The following is a 16,704-nucleotide window of genomic DNA, read 5'->3' as shown; positions in this document are numbered from 1 at the left end:
TCTGAAACACTGGCCAGTGCTGCAGGTACATGAGAGCTTGAATGACATCCCTTTATTTGCTCACACTAGGGGTCGGAACTTAGGTCAGATTTTGAAACACCGTGACCCTGTCCAACAGAACAGAGAGGATCCTCACGTACGTTGTCATCAGTGTGTGTATTGCCCTCATGTCCTCAACACTGACCGAGTGCTAATTCCTCAAACAGGGGGCAAGAAATTCTATCTAAGAACAGGTACTAATTGTTTGTCATCTGCAGTAATATATTGTATTATTTGCCCTTGTAGGCTATATTATATAGGACATACTCGGCGTGCTATTAAAATTCGCATTGCCGAACATTTGAGCAATATAAGATGCAAACGTGTTACTGCCCCCCTAGTTAGTCATTGGATTGAACAACAGCACTCCATTGAGTAATTACAATATACTGTTCTTATGTGTGCTCATAAAAAATCTGGAAATATTACCCAACATCTTCTCTATTTAGAGCAGAAGTTTATATTCCAATGGCATACCTTGGCCCCTGCAGGATTAAACAATGATATTGAATGGTTTCAACTTTAATCTTTCACTCATGATGTATTGAGTGATGACACAGCAGGTAGTAAAAGGGGAGTGTATTTAAAGCATGGCCTGCTGGGAAGTTCCTCTTGTCAGCAGTGCGTGTGTGTGCACTATGGAGTGTTTGTGCCGGTAAGTTGCAGAGAGAGTGTTTATATTGAGTATTTCAGAATGTAGTGTTTATTAAGTTAGCAAGCTGTGTGGTGTAGTGTTGATTTGAGTCATCTTATATTTGTAGTACCCCTCCTGAAGAAGCCAGCGGGTGAAACCTAGGTTAAAGAGGGGTCGGTATTGTGTATAAACGGAGGAGCTCTGGAGCAGTTATGTGTACCATCTACACCATTCAAAGCTAAGTCCCTGTTAAATTTATTATTTTATTTTCTTCAAGTTTATGTGTTGTTATTTAGCCTTTGTTTGGTGGAGGAGACTGTGAACAACAATGATGGTCTCCTTAACAGCTGCTCCGTGAACTTGTTTCACTGGACCTCAGCTGCGGGTCTGAGTGTTCACTTAACCACATCAGCTTGTGTTGTAATCAGAGTTTAAAGTAAAACAAAGGTGATTAGTACAACAGTGACTCCTAAATATTGACCAGATTGATTTTTAACTTCAGAAACTGACTTTTCAGCTTGATCTAATCTAACTGAATGTTGCTGAAGTTTTTCCTCCAAAGTTTTTATTTGTATTGTGGAATCAATGAAAGGAACCATAAACAGGGAGCATAGCTCCCCAGAGTTTGTCCATGTCCACAACTATGGGCTTGGCTTCACAAGTGGCTTTAAGGGTGGAATGGTAGAAAATCCTGATGCTGAAGACAATTCCACATTCTGAGAATCTTCCACTCCTTCCAACTGAGAGTCCGATCCTCCACGTGAGAGCGTCTCCCTCGAGGCGCTCTTCTGCGGTGTTAGTCCTTCTGGGGTCAGAGGGGAAGCCAGCCGTGCCGTTGACGAAGAAACTCCCAACACCTCCCGCTGCACTGTCGGATCATCCTGCATTCCTCCGGGCCATGGAGGGATTCCTGGTCCAGCCGGGCTCAATGATGTCTCGTCGTCCAAGACGGGGTCTGCCCACCCCCAGCAGTGGATACGCCCTGAGTAATAGGCACTGCAAAGGTGATGATTGCTGATTGCCGTGGCGTTGAAGTAGCAGCTGAAGCGGGAGGAACTATCCCCTGCCTCCCTCTTCTCTTCGGCATATCCCAAAAAAGGTATTCCAAACAGGGTAAGCAGGAAACTTTAATCTTAGAAGCCTAGAGCGGGGAGCCTCCAACTATGCGATCTTCTCCATCGCCATCTTGTTTTTTTTCTCCGAGTAGTTTCTGATTACCTCAGAACTGTGCTATCCAAGATTCTGCAGATGACATGTACAGCGCAGAATTCCATAAGCTACAGAGCCAGGCACACAGCGTTTGCACAACAAAATATTTCCCCAGAACATAACAAAATACCCTTTTTAATTACACTACCTTCACACTGACATTACCAGCCAGAGCCTTCTGAGCTTCCCTGCAGTTCAGGTGAGTAATTTTTATTTACAGTTAAAAAAATAAAACAAAACCCTTGTTACACTACGTATGTGTGTGTGTGTATATCTCTATGTTTAAGTAGGTTATATGGCCCTCCGTATATGTCTAAGTATAGTTATGCGTGGATATTGGTGTGTGAAAATCTATTTATTTCTCCCCAAGCCCCTGTGTTTTTATACATGAACAATTTGCAAGGTTTTTTTTTCAACATATGTCTGTACAGAATTTTTTTGATATGAAGATGCCTTATTTCCAAGAAGGTGTGAGTTCCTTTTGAAGACTGAGCTTCAGGAGCCTACTTGTGTTATCTTTGTTATTTAAAACCATGCTCCTGTAATATAAAATGACAAGTCAACAATCTGGAGACAAGTCTGACAACAAGGTGAGACCAGGGGTCAGAACTGTACTACTTCCCAGAGTCCTTCAGCTAACCTAAGTTAGGTTAACTGAGTAATGCTGACATCTCCCAGAGGTTGTTTTTTTAAATCTTTTTATATTTTATTCAGTGTTCATAGGAGAAAGTAGAAGCAACCTTGTATGGTACCTGTAGATAATGCATTAATAGCTTTATATACAGTAATAATTTTGTCTTTTTGTAATGCCTCTAATACTTCCAATAGTACATATCCTGCTATTTTCGGTAGGTTCCCTGTTCTGCACCATATCTTCTCCATAAGTATAGAGATAAGTAAGTCCCTTTATGAACCCTGTCTTAGGTAGGGCAGTTACTACTAGGTAGGGAAACCCAATATGCCACATCAGTTCCCATCATAGAGAGAATGAACAGTACATAAAAGATGAGAGCCCTTTAACAATCTAAAGTATGAAGATTTTCTGACAATCATACAAATAAAGTGCTGGACAAAAAAGTAGAAGTCCTATTTCTTCATAAAAGAGGGATAACCTTAAGTAAAAACTTGAGATGTGTCCAAAAGGACAACTTTGTGATGATGGAATTGAGAATACTGTACAATTCATACGTTATTAATGTTGGAAGTTCACTAACTCTCCTAGCTTAAATTATTACCATGAAACCTGTATGAGATGTGGGGGCCACATAGGGCTGCAGGTAGGCCCCACACTCAAGTTCCTTCTTTGCTACACTAGCTAGGGCAGCAGTAAAGAAGGGAAAGCAGGCCCAGATGGAACCATTGTGGCAATGCTCCACCACCTATCAAATTTGGCGCCTAAGGCAGTTGGTTATATTATTTATGACTAAATCCAGGCCTGACTCCAACTTTTCAAAGCTCATGTATTACTTAACCAGTCCATCACAGAGAATTTCACTTACTCTAGGAGTCCAAAAACATAAAACAACTCAGCAGGGAAAGGACACTTGGTCCACATGGTCAGGGCAGGATTAATTCATCGAGGGCCCTTAAGCACACAAGTATACTGGGCTCCCTGCCCCGCTCCACCCCACCATGTGCCCAGACGGAAACAGGAAGCTGCGTCAGAGGGAAGCTTTGGGCAAGCAGCACCACTTGCAAAATTACAGTTTATGTTGCCTTTATTACCCACGTTGCTTGCTTGTCTTACTTTCCGTTGATGGGGGGGGGGGGGCTGCGTTGCTGATCGGGGGTGGGGAGGGAGGCGTGTTGCCGATTGATGTTGGAGGGGCCCATCGCCTTTTGGAAAAAACAATGTTGATGTCCTCCTTCATCGGGCCCCCCTGACAATTTTGGGCCCTAGGCACGTGCCTACTGGGCCTATTGGTTAATCCTGCCCTTCACATGGTCATCTAATTTTTACTATCGTCTGTATATGGAGGACAAGCTTAACAATGTTTGCTGTAGAATGAATGAAACCCATTAAGCCCCTGCTCCCACAATGCCTTTTACCCGGTTACCTGTATCTGTCATAGGTTTTCACTTCATTCCCATAATAAGTGATCGTGTCCTCAACCTGCTTCAAGGCCTCATTCAAGGGGTTGGTGTATTTTTCAATGTGGAAATTTTTAGCCATTGCATGAACCTCCTTCTCTGTCTTATCCAGTGTATCCTTTATGTCTGTGAAAATAGGAAGAGGTAAGAATTAAATCTCTAGACAGGGAGCAGCAAATAAAGGTCAGGAGCCTCAGATGAAGATAATACACTTAAACCCACAGAAATGGATAAGGAAGAGTCAGACCCCTTTCACAACACAGGAGGTATAAGAATCAGACTCGAGTTATCATTGAAACAAGAGGAGTGTAATCGGGAAAAAAAAAAGGCACAAGTCATCCAAACAACTAGGGGGCTATGAGGAGAAACAGAATTGAGCCATTAAGAGATAGAGGAATATAAGGTGAAACACATTTGAATGATCACGATCCAGAAGAATGAGATCCAAGTCATCACAAGAGCTGGAGGAAAGTAAGGAAAGACAAGCCTGAGTCATTGTGAGAATTAGAGGAGTAGGGGGGAGGGGTAGAAAGGTCCAAGAAATCACCTGGGTCAGAGGACTGTTAGGTGAGACAAAACCAAATTGCCATGGAAGATTAAGAATAGTTAGAAGAAACATAGAAGTTATCATGAAAGTCAGGAAGAGTATTAAGATACAAGCTCAACTTATGACAGTAGCTGGAGTATGATTGAAGACTGCTTAGGTCACCACAGAAGTCTACAAAGTGTTACAGATGTGAAGACCAAATTAACATAGAAGCCGGAAATGTTTGAAAAAAAGACAAGTCCAAGTTACCATGAAAGCTAGAGGAATGTAATGATGCATAGAATCTAGCTCGCTAGTGTTGGCACTTACTTTCAATTGGTGCAGCACTTTGTGTCTCCACAAGTGTTGGAATATCATCAAAGTACCTTATTCCCTGAAAATGCCAAAACACATTTTATAAAAATGTCAGTTTTAGTGGATATTACACAATTATGAAAGATGGAAAGTATAGAGCAACAGATGGATGTGTAAGGAAATATGGACTCAATATTTAAAGGATTTATGCTCCTCTCTTTGAAAGTTAGATTTCAAAGGGCCTCTTTGAAATTTTACTAGGGCTTAATGGCTAAATTTATATTCAAATTTTCATTTCATTTTAACACCTAAATTCAGGAGCACAAAAATTGGAAGGCAGTAGGTAAGGATTTAGGGCAGGGAAAATTTTAGGGGCATAGCCCTGATTTTCAGAACTAGGCTTGTAAATTAGGCTCATCAATTTAGGCAAATGGATGACAGGTCTACATTTATAAGCCAAGTGAAAACAAAACTGTGGAAGAGATGGGCTTGATGAAAAAGTGTAATAAGAGTCTTCACAAATAAAAGCAATGCAAGTGAATAATGAATCCATAAAACACACAGTAACAAACTGTGGTATGGACTCAACACGATCCATATTTCAGCAATGAGTAACCTTCTTCTGGGGGTCCTATGAGAATATATAAATGTATGATTATACACAATGGAATGAATTAATGGTGAATTGTCTTTGTCGTGATAGTGATCAATATTGAGAGTGATAAAGATAAAACAACAAGTAATATAAAATGAAGGTGGAATGATTGTGGTGAATGAATCAAAATGAATATTAATAAGGGGGCTGCAGACCCTTATTAGTAATGACTCAGACCTCACACAGATGCTGTTCTATACTAAACTCAATAAAAAAAATTTTGAACTAAAATAAATGGATTTATGATAAAGCAAATGACAGCTTTGATATTCAAAGACAAATACAGCGTTCTGTGTCTGCTATATTACTTCCTTATTTTACAGTTACTATTACTGGTTTACAGCTTTGCATTAAAATCTTACTAAGCTTTCTTTGATTAGTAACAGTTATTAGTTATTAGCATATTTAATATGTATTGGTTATAGATACATATTTCCTCTCTTAATTGGGTATGTTTTGATTGACATATGTAATTATCATTTATGTAGGCCATTTCCAAACTTGGGGTGGTGGCCAAAAACCACCTACCCTTATCTGTCCCAAACAGCCTGTCTTTGGGGCTTTTCACTAACGTCATCTGAGCATGACCTCTGTCTTTCCCAAGGGCCCCCACCCTCTCCTGGTTCCTCATTCTCCTGTGCCTACGTGCTGGCCAGCTGGTGTCCAAGTTTCCATGGGCCACGGCAAATGCAGTTATTTTCGCCTTTCTTTGCTGGTCTCAAGTGTTATCTGATGTCCAATGAAGCTGTACCAATGTCCTCAAGCGCTTACTCTGAAATTGCCCCATCTGTGGCTTGGAAACTGTCGGTAAGACAAGGTTGTTAGAAGTTTGCAGATTCACAGAGTCCATGTTGTGCATAGTCCTTATGCTTGGCCTGCTTTTCCTTGCTTGACCAGGCCTGATTCTTTACAAGGAATTTAGGAGCCAATACTGGAGGGTCTCACATCTGCATCCCATAGCTGCATCCCATGGCTGGTTCACCCCAGCCTTTCTGCTATAACTTTCTTTCAATGCAACATCTTGCAAATTGTTCTTTTGTGCTTGCTTATTTTGATGGCCAATCCAGTCTGTAGGAAATTGCCACATATTTCAGAGAAACAGTATCTGAGCTAAAAGTTTCACAGTCTTTGAGAGATGGCCTGTCAAAACTGAAGTTACACAGCTCAGCTTGGCCTGTTTTTCTGCCCTCTAGCCATATACCCATGGTTTGATGAGAGGGTTTTTTTTACAGGGGTCTTCCTCAATATGAATGACATGATTTAAATAAGGCTATATGACAGGATGATGTGCATAAAAGAAGGAAAATACATAATAATGAAAATGAATGCGAGTGAAATGGTTTAAATTGAATAAGACTATATGACAGGAAGTGCATAAATGAGGAAACAAGATGCCAAAGACCTAATAAGACATACCAATCAGATTATACTACAATAATAAAATATACTGAAGAGCATCCAGAGAACTGTGAGGTAAAAACACGAATAAAAATTATTTTATGAAAATTGAAAGAATGACGTACATCAAACAAAAATCTAAAAGAACCCGAACATGTCTAGACAAGGGTTCAACTGTGGTAAGGGATAAATAGTGTGAGCTAGAAATTAGTAAATTAATGCGCAAGAAATATGTTGAATGAAAAACAAAAGTAATTGTGAAACGCTAATGGTATGACACTAACCCCCCCTTTTACTGAGGTGCACTAACCGATTAACACATGCTAATCGAATTAGCGCACGCTAAAAGCAAACGTATCCATAGACTAACATGCATGCGTTAGCGTTTAACGCATGCTAAATCAATTAGCATGCGCTAAACGGTTAGCGCACCTTAGTAAAAGAGGGCCTAAGTTGTAACAAAGCCTTGATTAGAGTGAGAAAAAAAAAGGTATGTAATAATATGAATGAACATGAGGTTTAAACAAAGGAGGTGGTAAAAATGGACTTAAAAATGCTGGTGAGTTCTGACCCCGTGCTAAAAAGTGACCAAAAGAGTTGTCTTTACAACTCTCAATATTGATCACTAGCACCACATCACAGACAATTCACCATTAATTCATTCCATTTTGTATAATCATATATTTATATATTCTCATAGGACCCCCCAGAAGAAGGTTACTCATTACCGAAACACGTACAGTGTTGGGCCCATACCACAATTTTTTTACTGTGTGTTTTATGGATTCATTAGTCACTTACCTTACTTTTATTTGTGAAGACTTTTATTAAACTTTTTCATCAAGCCCATCGGTTCCACAGTTTTGTTCTTGCTTGGTTTATTTTTTTACTGTGGAACAGTTAGTTGATTTTCTTTGTTTGGTTGTTCTATATTTAAAACATATGTCTAAGTCCAATTTTGACACATGGTGCTAGACGCCCAAAGTCGGCAGTGGGAAAATGCTCATTTTCAAAAAATACCTCTAGAATATATATTATTTTGAAAATTGTCTATCTGGACGTCCTGGCTATTGCTCATTCAGATCACCAGGACATCTATCTTTATACCACATTTTTTACCAAAATTTTGCCCCAGGCCCAAACGCCCATAACAAAACCATTTGGATATGTGAGGGTCCAATTTTGTAATGGACTGGCCACCCAGACATGACAACAGAGCAGTGGGGCACCTTACAGGGAACTGCTGTGAACTTCACAAAAAGGATGCCAGATAAACATCTCAGATAGAAAACAAGTAAATTCGGCTAGAGGTGTCCTCCTCTCTCCATACCACTAATCAAATTTACTTGTTTTCTATTTTAGTTTTTCGGCAGTTTTAGGTTTTCATTTTTGGCCTTTGAGATAAACATCTCACCAGAACTTCCTTATAGGTTATGGTGAGCTCATCAAAACACCCCCAAAACCCACTATACCCACCTGTCTACAACCACAATAGCCCTTATGGCTGCAGGTGGCACCTATATGGCAGTAGAGTAGGGTTGGAGGGGGAGATTGGTGGAAGCACATGTTCCACCATAAATGTAGTGGTTAGAGTAGCTTATGGGTCTGGGTCCTCCATTCTGTGGTTCACTAGCTCACACCGAGGCTATTTAAGACAACTGTGTGCAGCTCTACTAGGCTTTCTTATACCAAATGCTGATGTTCTGGAGATAAGTTATACTTTTTTATTCTGATCTTTGTGGGGGTGTGAGGGGATCAGTGGGGGAAAGTGTGGGTGGGTCTTTACTTTGTCTCTGCAGTGGTTATCTGGTCAGTTTGGATACCTTTTTGGCACTTATACCCGCTATACATCATCTAACTCACAAAGTTTAAGTTTCGCCCAGGATGTCTGGTAAAACATTTGATTATCCCGCAGGATGACTAGGTCTAGGTCAACCCCCATCCCACTCGAATACTGCCCTAACCACTCTTCCAGATATGCCCCTTTCAGCTCTGTGTGCACAGCGGCATTCATAGGCATAAAAAGTCCTGCGACACGTCCAGAAAGTCGGTTTAATTATCGGCACTTGAACGACCTGTCTTTTAGGTCATCCAAGTGCCGACTTGGGTGGGTTTTTAGATGTGTTTGAGTTTTGATTATTTTTTTTAATCTTTAATTCTTTATTATTTTCAATAAGTTTACAAGAAAATTTACTTCTTGTTAGAGAAATACAGTATAAAGATGTATTATACATTCAAAAGAAAACAAAACCTGTGGCTTATCTGATTATCCTTCCTTAGACCACAAATCAAGGTGGAACTGGCTCAGAATTAAAAGAAGCTTAATAAATAAGAAGAAAACAATTTATGAAGAAAGGCTATAACGCTATTAACTTGCCACTCTAAATACACCGGGTAAAAACTTCAAGTCATCTTTTTCAACTCCAGAAAGGACTTTAGCTGGTCAGGAAGAAAGAATACATATTTAACTTGTGCATACTTTACAACACATTTACAGGGGTATGCCAACAGGAAAGAGGCCGCTAATGCTATTGTTTCCTGCCTTAAAGATAAGAACTGTTTCCGTCTTTCCTGTGTTGTTTTTGAAACATCGAAGTATGCCCATATTTTTTTCCCCATAAAATAAAGATTTTGAAGATCTAAAGTACTGTTTCATAAATGAGTCCAAGTACTGTTGGAAAACAAAGGAAATCAATAATGTAGCTCTCTCCGCTGTCTCAGAAATAGATTCTTCCAAAAAGGCAGATATATTTTCCATATTAATTTGTGGCGTTTGTTTAATTTCACCCTCTCTTTTCTTAAGCTCCTGAAAAGTTTTTGTAAATGGTGGAAGATAATACATTTTGTTCAATGGGGATTGAGGAGTAGTGGCTCGTGGCCAGTAGGGGGTGATGTTTATGGAACGGTAATGGAATGGATATCAGAACATGATAGTGCAGTATTTTTGTGGAGTTTTTCTACAAAAGTGCCTGTTTTTCGTATGATTCTGGGTAATTCTAGTTAGATACAAGCATATGTGTTAGTTAAGGCCACGCCCAATAGAAGCGTACGAAAAAAGGTGAATAAAAATCTGAATATAAATGAAGCCAAGGCCAGAAAAACACACTACAGATTAATATAAGGGAAAGTATAATAATATTTTTATGTACTTTGCTGTTGGGCCAGATCATGAAGGAAACCAGAAGAATCATGGAATCCATCTTGGTTCTCTATCTTTTCTATATCTTCTCAGTCTTTGGAATCCATTTTGTTTTCCAAGTCTTTGTTCTCAGTATCGTGGTGTTAATTGATACCACATGTGCCCTAGGCTGGCTAGAAGAAGTATCCTAAACTGAGATATAACATTTATGAAATAGGAGTTATGAATGAATCAAGTTATGAATGTATGGAATGCTTGGCCAAGCAAATATGACTGAAGTATGTGATTGTGTGACTGTATTGAACAAAATAATGGGTTTTGAAAAAAACATATGATATATTTTTGCAACCTAAAGAAATCCTAAAATAACATCTGGAAGTAATTAAATCAGAGACTCCTGCTCTAACATAGGAAGGCTTCTGTGTGAAGCTGTTAGCTCAGGGGGAGACAGCCCCTCCTTTTCTCTGATTGCCTTCTCCTGCACTTTCTCCTTTCCTCTAAGGCTGAGAACTTTTCAGCATCTTTTAACAAATAATGTTCTTAATATACTTTTGTGAAAATTATGATTTATATTCAGAAATGAATATAAGTAAACAAATGTACTTTTCTGAAACTTTGTCTAACTTTTAAACACCTCCTTTGTTGATTTTTATTGGTTGAGAAACTGATGATGTCATAATGAGCCAAAGGTATATAATGAGAGTGTCGTGAGATCTTAAGGGAGCTCGTTATCAGAAGGCCAACATTTGGCAACTATAACGATCTCCCACTAATGTAATGGCTAATTAATGCAATTATGCTTTATCTTTTGGTGTCATGATTGGAGAAAAATACCCAATAAAATTACTGGTAACTTTACATTAGTGAAATTTTGCATTTTAATTATTTTTTCCACCGTGAGCTTCAAGAAGGCGTCAATGTCCCTTGCTCAGGGTATATGTTCAGAAGAATATTTCAAAATTTCCACCATATATTTTTTAAACATTTTGTATGAAGAAATTCCAGGAGTTTTCGGGAAATTTAGAATCCTTACATTAAACTGGCGATTAAAGTTCTCTATATTTTCTATTTTCCATTGTAACATAGCACTGTTTTTCTTCGCTGCAGTTCTATAAACTTGTAAAGTCTAGACTTCATTTTGTAATTTAATTATGGACTTTTTTGTTTCAGTATTTGTCTGTTCAAAAACCTTTGTAAAATTATCCATTTTCTTCCCCAAATTCTTTACCTTTTCTGAAATCTTCCTGGTCGCTACGTCCACTCTCTGGAGTGTTTCCAAGATGACTCCTAAAGTGTCTTCTCTGTCAGGAACCAAATTCCCAGAGCTGGTCAACACTGGCAGAGGCTCTTCTGCCATGGATCCATCCTCCACGGAGACATCGGGGGCATCTCCGGCCACCGAGCTCTCATGCTCCAGTGCAGCTGTCTCTGACGGGCAGGGAGGCGGGACATCCGGTGTGGGCGAGCAGCAGGGTTGAGCGCCTCTGACTCTCTCCCATTGCGGGGCTTAATTCACTTGATCTTGAGGCAAGTGTTGCTAGGCATTGCTCGATCGTCGGTTGATTGAGGGGCACCGATGGCGTTGAGGAGGAAAATACCCTCACTGTGCCCTTTCACTTTGTGTGCGGCATAATTGAACTCAGGTAAAAAACTTCTCCGAACGAGAGCAGATCTCAGCATCCTAGCACAGCGCCGCCATCTTGGCTACTCCTCCCTTGAGTTTTGATTATTAACCCCATTATGTTTAAGCTGAAAAATAATGCATAAATTTAGTGGTCCTTTTACTAAGCTGTACTAAGCGTTAGCACATGTTTGCAGCAGTATAAAAGGACTTACCATAGGATGCACTGAGGCGTTGTGAGGTAAAGTCCCAATTTGCATGCACAAACAAAAAACTACAAAAAATGCCTATATATTTTTTTGGATGGGTGTGTCTGAGGGGCAGAGAGGGGGGTGTGACAACGTGAATCAGTTAGTGTAAGAACATAAGAACATAAGAATTGCCGCTGCTGGGTCAGATCAGTGGTCCATCATGCCCAGCAGTCCGCTCAAGCAGCGGCCCCCAGGTCAAAGTGCTCTAAATGAGTCCAGCCTCACGTGTGTATGTTCCAGTTTATCAGAAACTTGTCCAACTTTGTCTTGAATCCCTGGAGGGTGTTTTCTCCTATAACAGACTCCGGAAGAGCGTTTCAGTTTTCTATCACTCTCTGGGTGAAGAAGAACTTCCTTACGTTTGTACGGAATCTATCCCGTTTCAACTTTAGAGAGTGCCCTCTCGTTCTCCCTACCTTGGACAGGGTGAACAATCCGTCTTTATCTGCTAAGTCTATTCCCTTCAGTATTTTGAATGTTTCGATCATGTCCCCTCTCAGTCTCCTCTTTTCAAAGGAGAAGAGGCTCAGTTTCTCCAATCTCTCACTGAATGCCAACTCCTCCAGCCCCTTAACCATTTTAGTTGCTCTTCTCTGTACCCTTTCGAGTAGTACCGTGGTCCTTCTTCATGTATGGCGACCAGTACTGGACGCAGTACTCCACGTGAGGGCGCACCCATGGCCCGGTACAGCAGCATGATAACCTTCTCCGATCTGTTCATGATCCCCTTTTTAATTATTCCTAGCATTCTGTTTGCCCTTTTCGCCGCAGCCGCACATTGCGCGGACGGCTTCATCGACTTGTCAATCAGAACTCCCATGTCTCTTTCCTTGGAGGTCTCTCCAAGTACCGCCCCATACATCCTGTATTCGTGCATGAGATTTTTGTTACCGACATGCATCACTTTACACATCAACGTTGAACCTCATTTGCCATGTTGATGCCCATTTCTCGAGTTTGATTATGTCACGTTGCACATCTTTGCAATCCCACTGTGTCTTCACTACTCTGAATAACTTCGTATTATCCACAAATTTAATCACCTCACTCATTGTACCAATGTCCAGATCATTTATAAAGATGTTGAAGAGCAAGGGTCCAAGCACCGAGCCCTGTGGCACCCCACTGGTGTCGCTCTTCCAGTCCGAATATTGTCCATTTACCCCATTCTCTGTTTCCTGTGCTCCAGCCAGTTTTTAATCCACGTGAGTATTTCACCCTGGATTCCATGGCTCGCAATTTTTCGAAGTAGTCGTTCATGTGGAACCTTGTCGAACGCCTTCTGAAAATCCAGATATACAATGTAGCCACATTACTGCATGCTAACTGATTAGCTCGAGATTAGCCCATGAGCCCTTACTACCTAGAAAATGCATGGTGGTAAGGGCTCACACGCTAATTTTTGTTAGTGGCCATGTGCTAATGGTAGGATTACTAGATGTGTGGATTTACCCAGATAGGACTGTCCAGGTGTTTAGATGGCTTTTCAGTTTTTAATTTTTTAATTTATGAAATTTCAAATAAATTAAGACCATGCAAAACTTGTACAGAAAAATTGATTCAAATAAGCAAAATGCTATCACAGGAATCCTAGAATTAAGTAGTGGAAATAACCATAAATTATGCAGTTCAAGTCCGCTACAATTGTGAGTTCCAATTCTCATAACTAGAGGCGAATAAAGGAAAAATATTAATTAATAAGGGACCACTTTTATCAAGCTGCGCTAGAAGCTTTTAACATGAGCCGGCGTGGTAAATGCTCTGATGCTTATAGAACTCCGATGAGCATCAGAGCACTTACCTCGCTGGCCCACAGTGGCATAGTAAGGGTGAGTGGCGTCCCTGCCCCGCTCCCCCGCACCCCCCTTCCCTTTCCCCATACCTTATTAACTTCTCTGGCATAAGCAGCATGCCTTCATCGGTGCCGGCTTGCCCTCTGATGTCACTTCCTAGGCGCGGGTCCCGGATGTGACATCAGAGAGAGTGCCAATGCTGACATGGGCAGCAACCTCACACCAAAGAAGTATGACAAGTACGGGGAAGGCAAGGGGCATGCACGCGCAGCAAGGAGAGGAGCGGGAGGGGGTAGAGAGGAGGAGGGGTGCCATGCCCTTAGGAGGACCGCGCACCCCTTATTACGCCACTGCTGATAAAAAGGAGTGTGTGTGTGTGTGCGTGTGTGTGTGTGTGTGGGGGGGGGGGTGTTAAGAAAAGATTCAGGAATGTGGGCAGAGTGCTTTCAAATTCCCCTATCACAGTAACTCTCTAATCTGGAGAGACAACACTGGAGATCCCTTACTAGCCAAAAAAAGATGTCAAGTGCATAGGCTCTCAAAAAGAATCAGGTGTGAGTGTGTGTGGGGAATATGAGTAGATGCATGAGTGGGGATCCGTATGTTGGGAGTGTGTGAATGTGTGCATGGGGGAAATGCATCTGGGAGGAGGTTTGGGGCAGATGGGAGATGAATATGTAGGGGCTTTGCGAAGGGGGGAGGGATGTAGGCTTCTTTCACGTGTCCTGCACTCACTCTGTTCTTCCCACCTTCATGAAATCCTTTCCCTCTTCATCCAATATCACTCTCTTTCCTGCTTTCCCTACCCTTTTCTCTTCCTATCTCTTCCCTGTCACTCACCCTTCATTTCTTGCACTCCCTCCTGCACTTTCAAGTGCTATTTAAGATGGATAAAAAGTGACAGCATGCAAGGAAAGGCAAAAAGATCACAAAGAAGCAAAAAAAAAAAAAAAAAAGTAAAAGACTGGAAGATAAAATGTCAATAATATAAGGTGGCAAGAAAAAAATAAGAAAGATTAAGGGAAAAAAAATTACATGCGCGATACCTCCTGAAAGATCCCAGTCAGGTTGACTCCTCTTGCATCTTCTAAATTGTTCAGAACAGTTTCAGTTTGCTGTGATGGGAACTGAGGAAGAAACAAATTGAAAGTACAGTGTTTTTATATCACAACAATCTGAGATATCAAGGCAATTATGGACAAATGAAAAGGGAAGGAAACAGTGAGATATGAGTGCAGAGAGTAAGGTGATATACTTGTAAGATATGCTCATAAGACTGAGAGAGTCATTCGGACTTTACTATGAAAGAGGCTTCGCAGCACCACATCTATCTGTATTGAGCAGGTTTAGACAGAAGATGAGTGAAATACATTATCCCCCCCCCAATTCTATAATCTGACGCACCCATTTTCATGCTTAGCATGCACGACTGCATATGTGGGCAATACTGCATTACATGTGTAAATTAATCATTCAATTGGCTGCTAATTGGTGTTAATGTGTTACTTGGCACTAATTTGCACTTATGTGTGTAAATTAACTTAGTTGTATTCTATAACTTTAGCGTGTGATTCCTATTTATTAAATATTGGGATTTATTAACTGCCTATATGAAGAGATACACCTAAGGTGGTTTTACATTGAATAGTAGTCAGGTACTCTAAGCATCTGCTCCGGCAGGCTCACAATCTGGCTATTGCGCCTGGGACAATGGTGGGTTAAGTGACTTGCCCAGGGAGGGGCAATGGAGGGTTAAGTGACTTGTCACAAGGATCAGCGCTGGGACTGAACCCACAACCTCAGGGTTCTGAGGCAGCAGCTCTAACTACTAGGTTACACCTCCATTCCACTAAGCCACACCTCTACTTCACTAGGCCACTCCTCTACTAGAGCACATAACTGCTAAGGGGCGTGGGGATTGGAGGGGCATGGGCAGGTCAAGGATGTACCTATACTTATGCCCTAAGGTATACAATATTGTTAGTTATGCATCTAAATGACAGTAAATTAGGTGCAAGCATTTACACCAACCATTGAGCTAGTGTAAGTGCTTATGAATAAAGTTAGGCATGTAGCTGTGAATTTATGCTATAATCCGATAATGGCAATTATGCAAATAATTACCATTATATAATTCAGGCTACATAAACACACTTTCCTAGCTCTATGAGTATATAAGATGCGCTAAATATATTTTTTTGAAGGACAAGGAAGACAGTTGATACATGTGGAGGGTTATTTTCGAAAGGATGTCTAAATCCGACTTTGGACATTTCCTGTGAAACGTCCAAAGCCAGACACCCAGAGACAGCCATTTTTGAAAGCCAAACTTTTAGATGTTCAAAAATATTTTTTTGAACATCGTCCACTTAGACGTCTTGACCGCCAGGACACCTAAGCCGCCAAACCATACAAAGTTATATCTCATTTTTGACTGAACAAAGGTCCAAGCTGGAAACATCCAAATGGTCTGAATTTGGACGTAGGAGGGGCCAATCTTGTAATGGACTGGCTACACAGACATGCCAACAGAGTAGTGAGGCACCTTAGAGGGCACTGTTGTGAACTTCACATAAAGGGTGCCACAAATATATCTCAGTTAACTTTTACTAAACACAATAAAGATAACCCACTTATAATGAAGGATGAGCCCCACAAAACTCCCTACTACCTCAATAGCCCTTATGGCTGCAGGTGGCACCTATATGGCAGGATCGTAGGGGTTTAGTGGCCTCACACTTTCCACCATTAATGTACTGGTTAAAATGGCTTATGGGTCTGGGTTCTCCTCTCTATGGTTCACTAGCTCACTCACCAGGCTACTTAAGATACTGTGCTACTCTAGTAGGCTTTCCTATATGAGATGGTGCTGTTCTAGAGACAGGTATGCACTTTTTCATTCAGATTTTGGTGGGGTGCGAGGGGTTATGTGAATACTGGGGGAGTGTTGGGGGGGAGGTCAATACTTAATCTCTCCAGAGGTCATCTGGTCAGTTTGGGTACGTTTTGGGCACTTAGATGCTTCTAAAATAA

At 40.9% G+C, this 16,704-nt stretch overlaps 1 protein-coding gene across 1 annotated transcript in view; it reads right to left on the bottom strand.

Moving 5' to 3' along the window:
* Positions 1 to 16,704, bottom strand: part of PROM2 (prominin 2) — a 159,283-nt gene that overhangs the window by 75,993 nt on the left and 66,586 nt on the right. The window contains exons 7-9 of the mRNA XM_033950017.1: positions 14,718 to 14,798; positions 4,830 to 4,893; positions 3,940 to 4,099 (exon numbers count right to left, since the gene is read on the bottom strand). Coding sequence (XP_033805908.1) covers positions 3,940 to 4,099; positions 4,830 to 4,893; positions 14,718 to 14,798 — 305 coding nt within the window. The remainder of the gene's footprint in view (positions 1 to 3,939; positions 4,100 to 4,829; positions 4,894 to 14,717; positions 14,799 to 16,704) is intronic.

The sequence above is a fragment of the Geotrypetes seraphini genome, chromosome 6, assembly GCF_902459505.1.
Source record: "Geotrypetes seraphini chromosome 6, aGeoSer1.1, whole genome shotgun sequence".
Taxonomy (NCBI): Eukaryota; Metazoa; Chordata; class Amphibia; order Gymnophiona; family Dermophiidae; genus Geotrypetes; species Geotrypetes seraphini.
The sequence above is the reverse complement of the archived record's forward strand: the minus strand, read 5'-3'. Positions and strand labels throughout refer to the sequence as shown.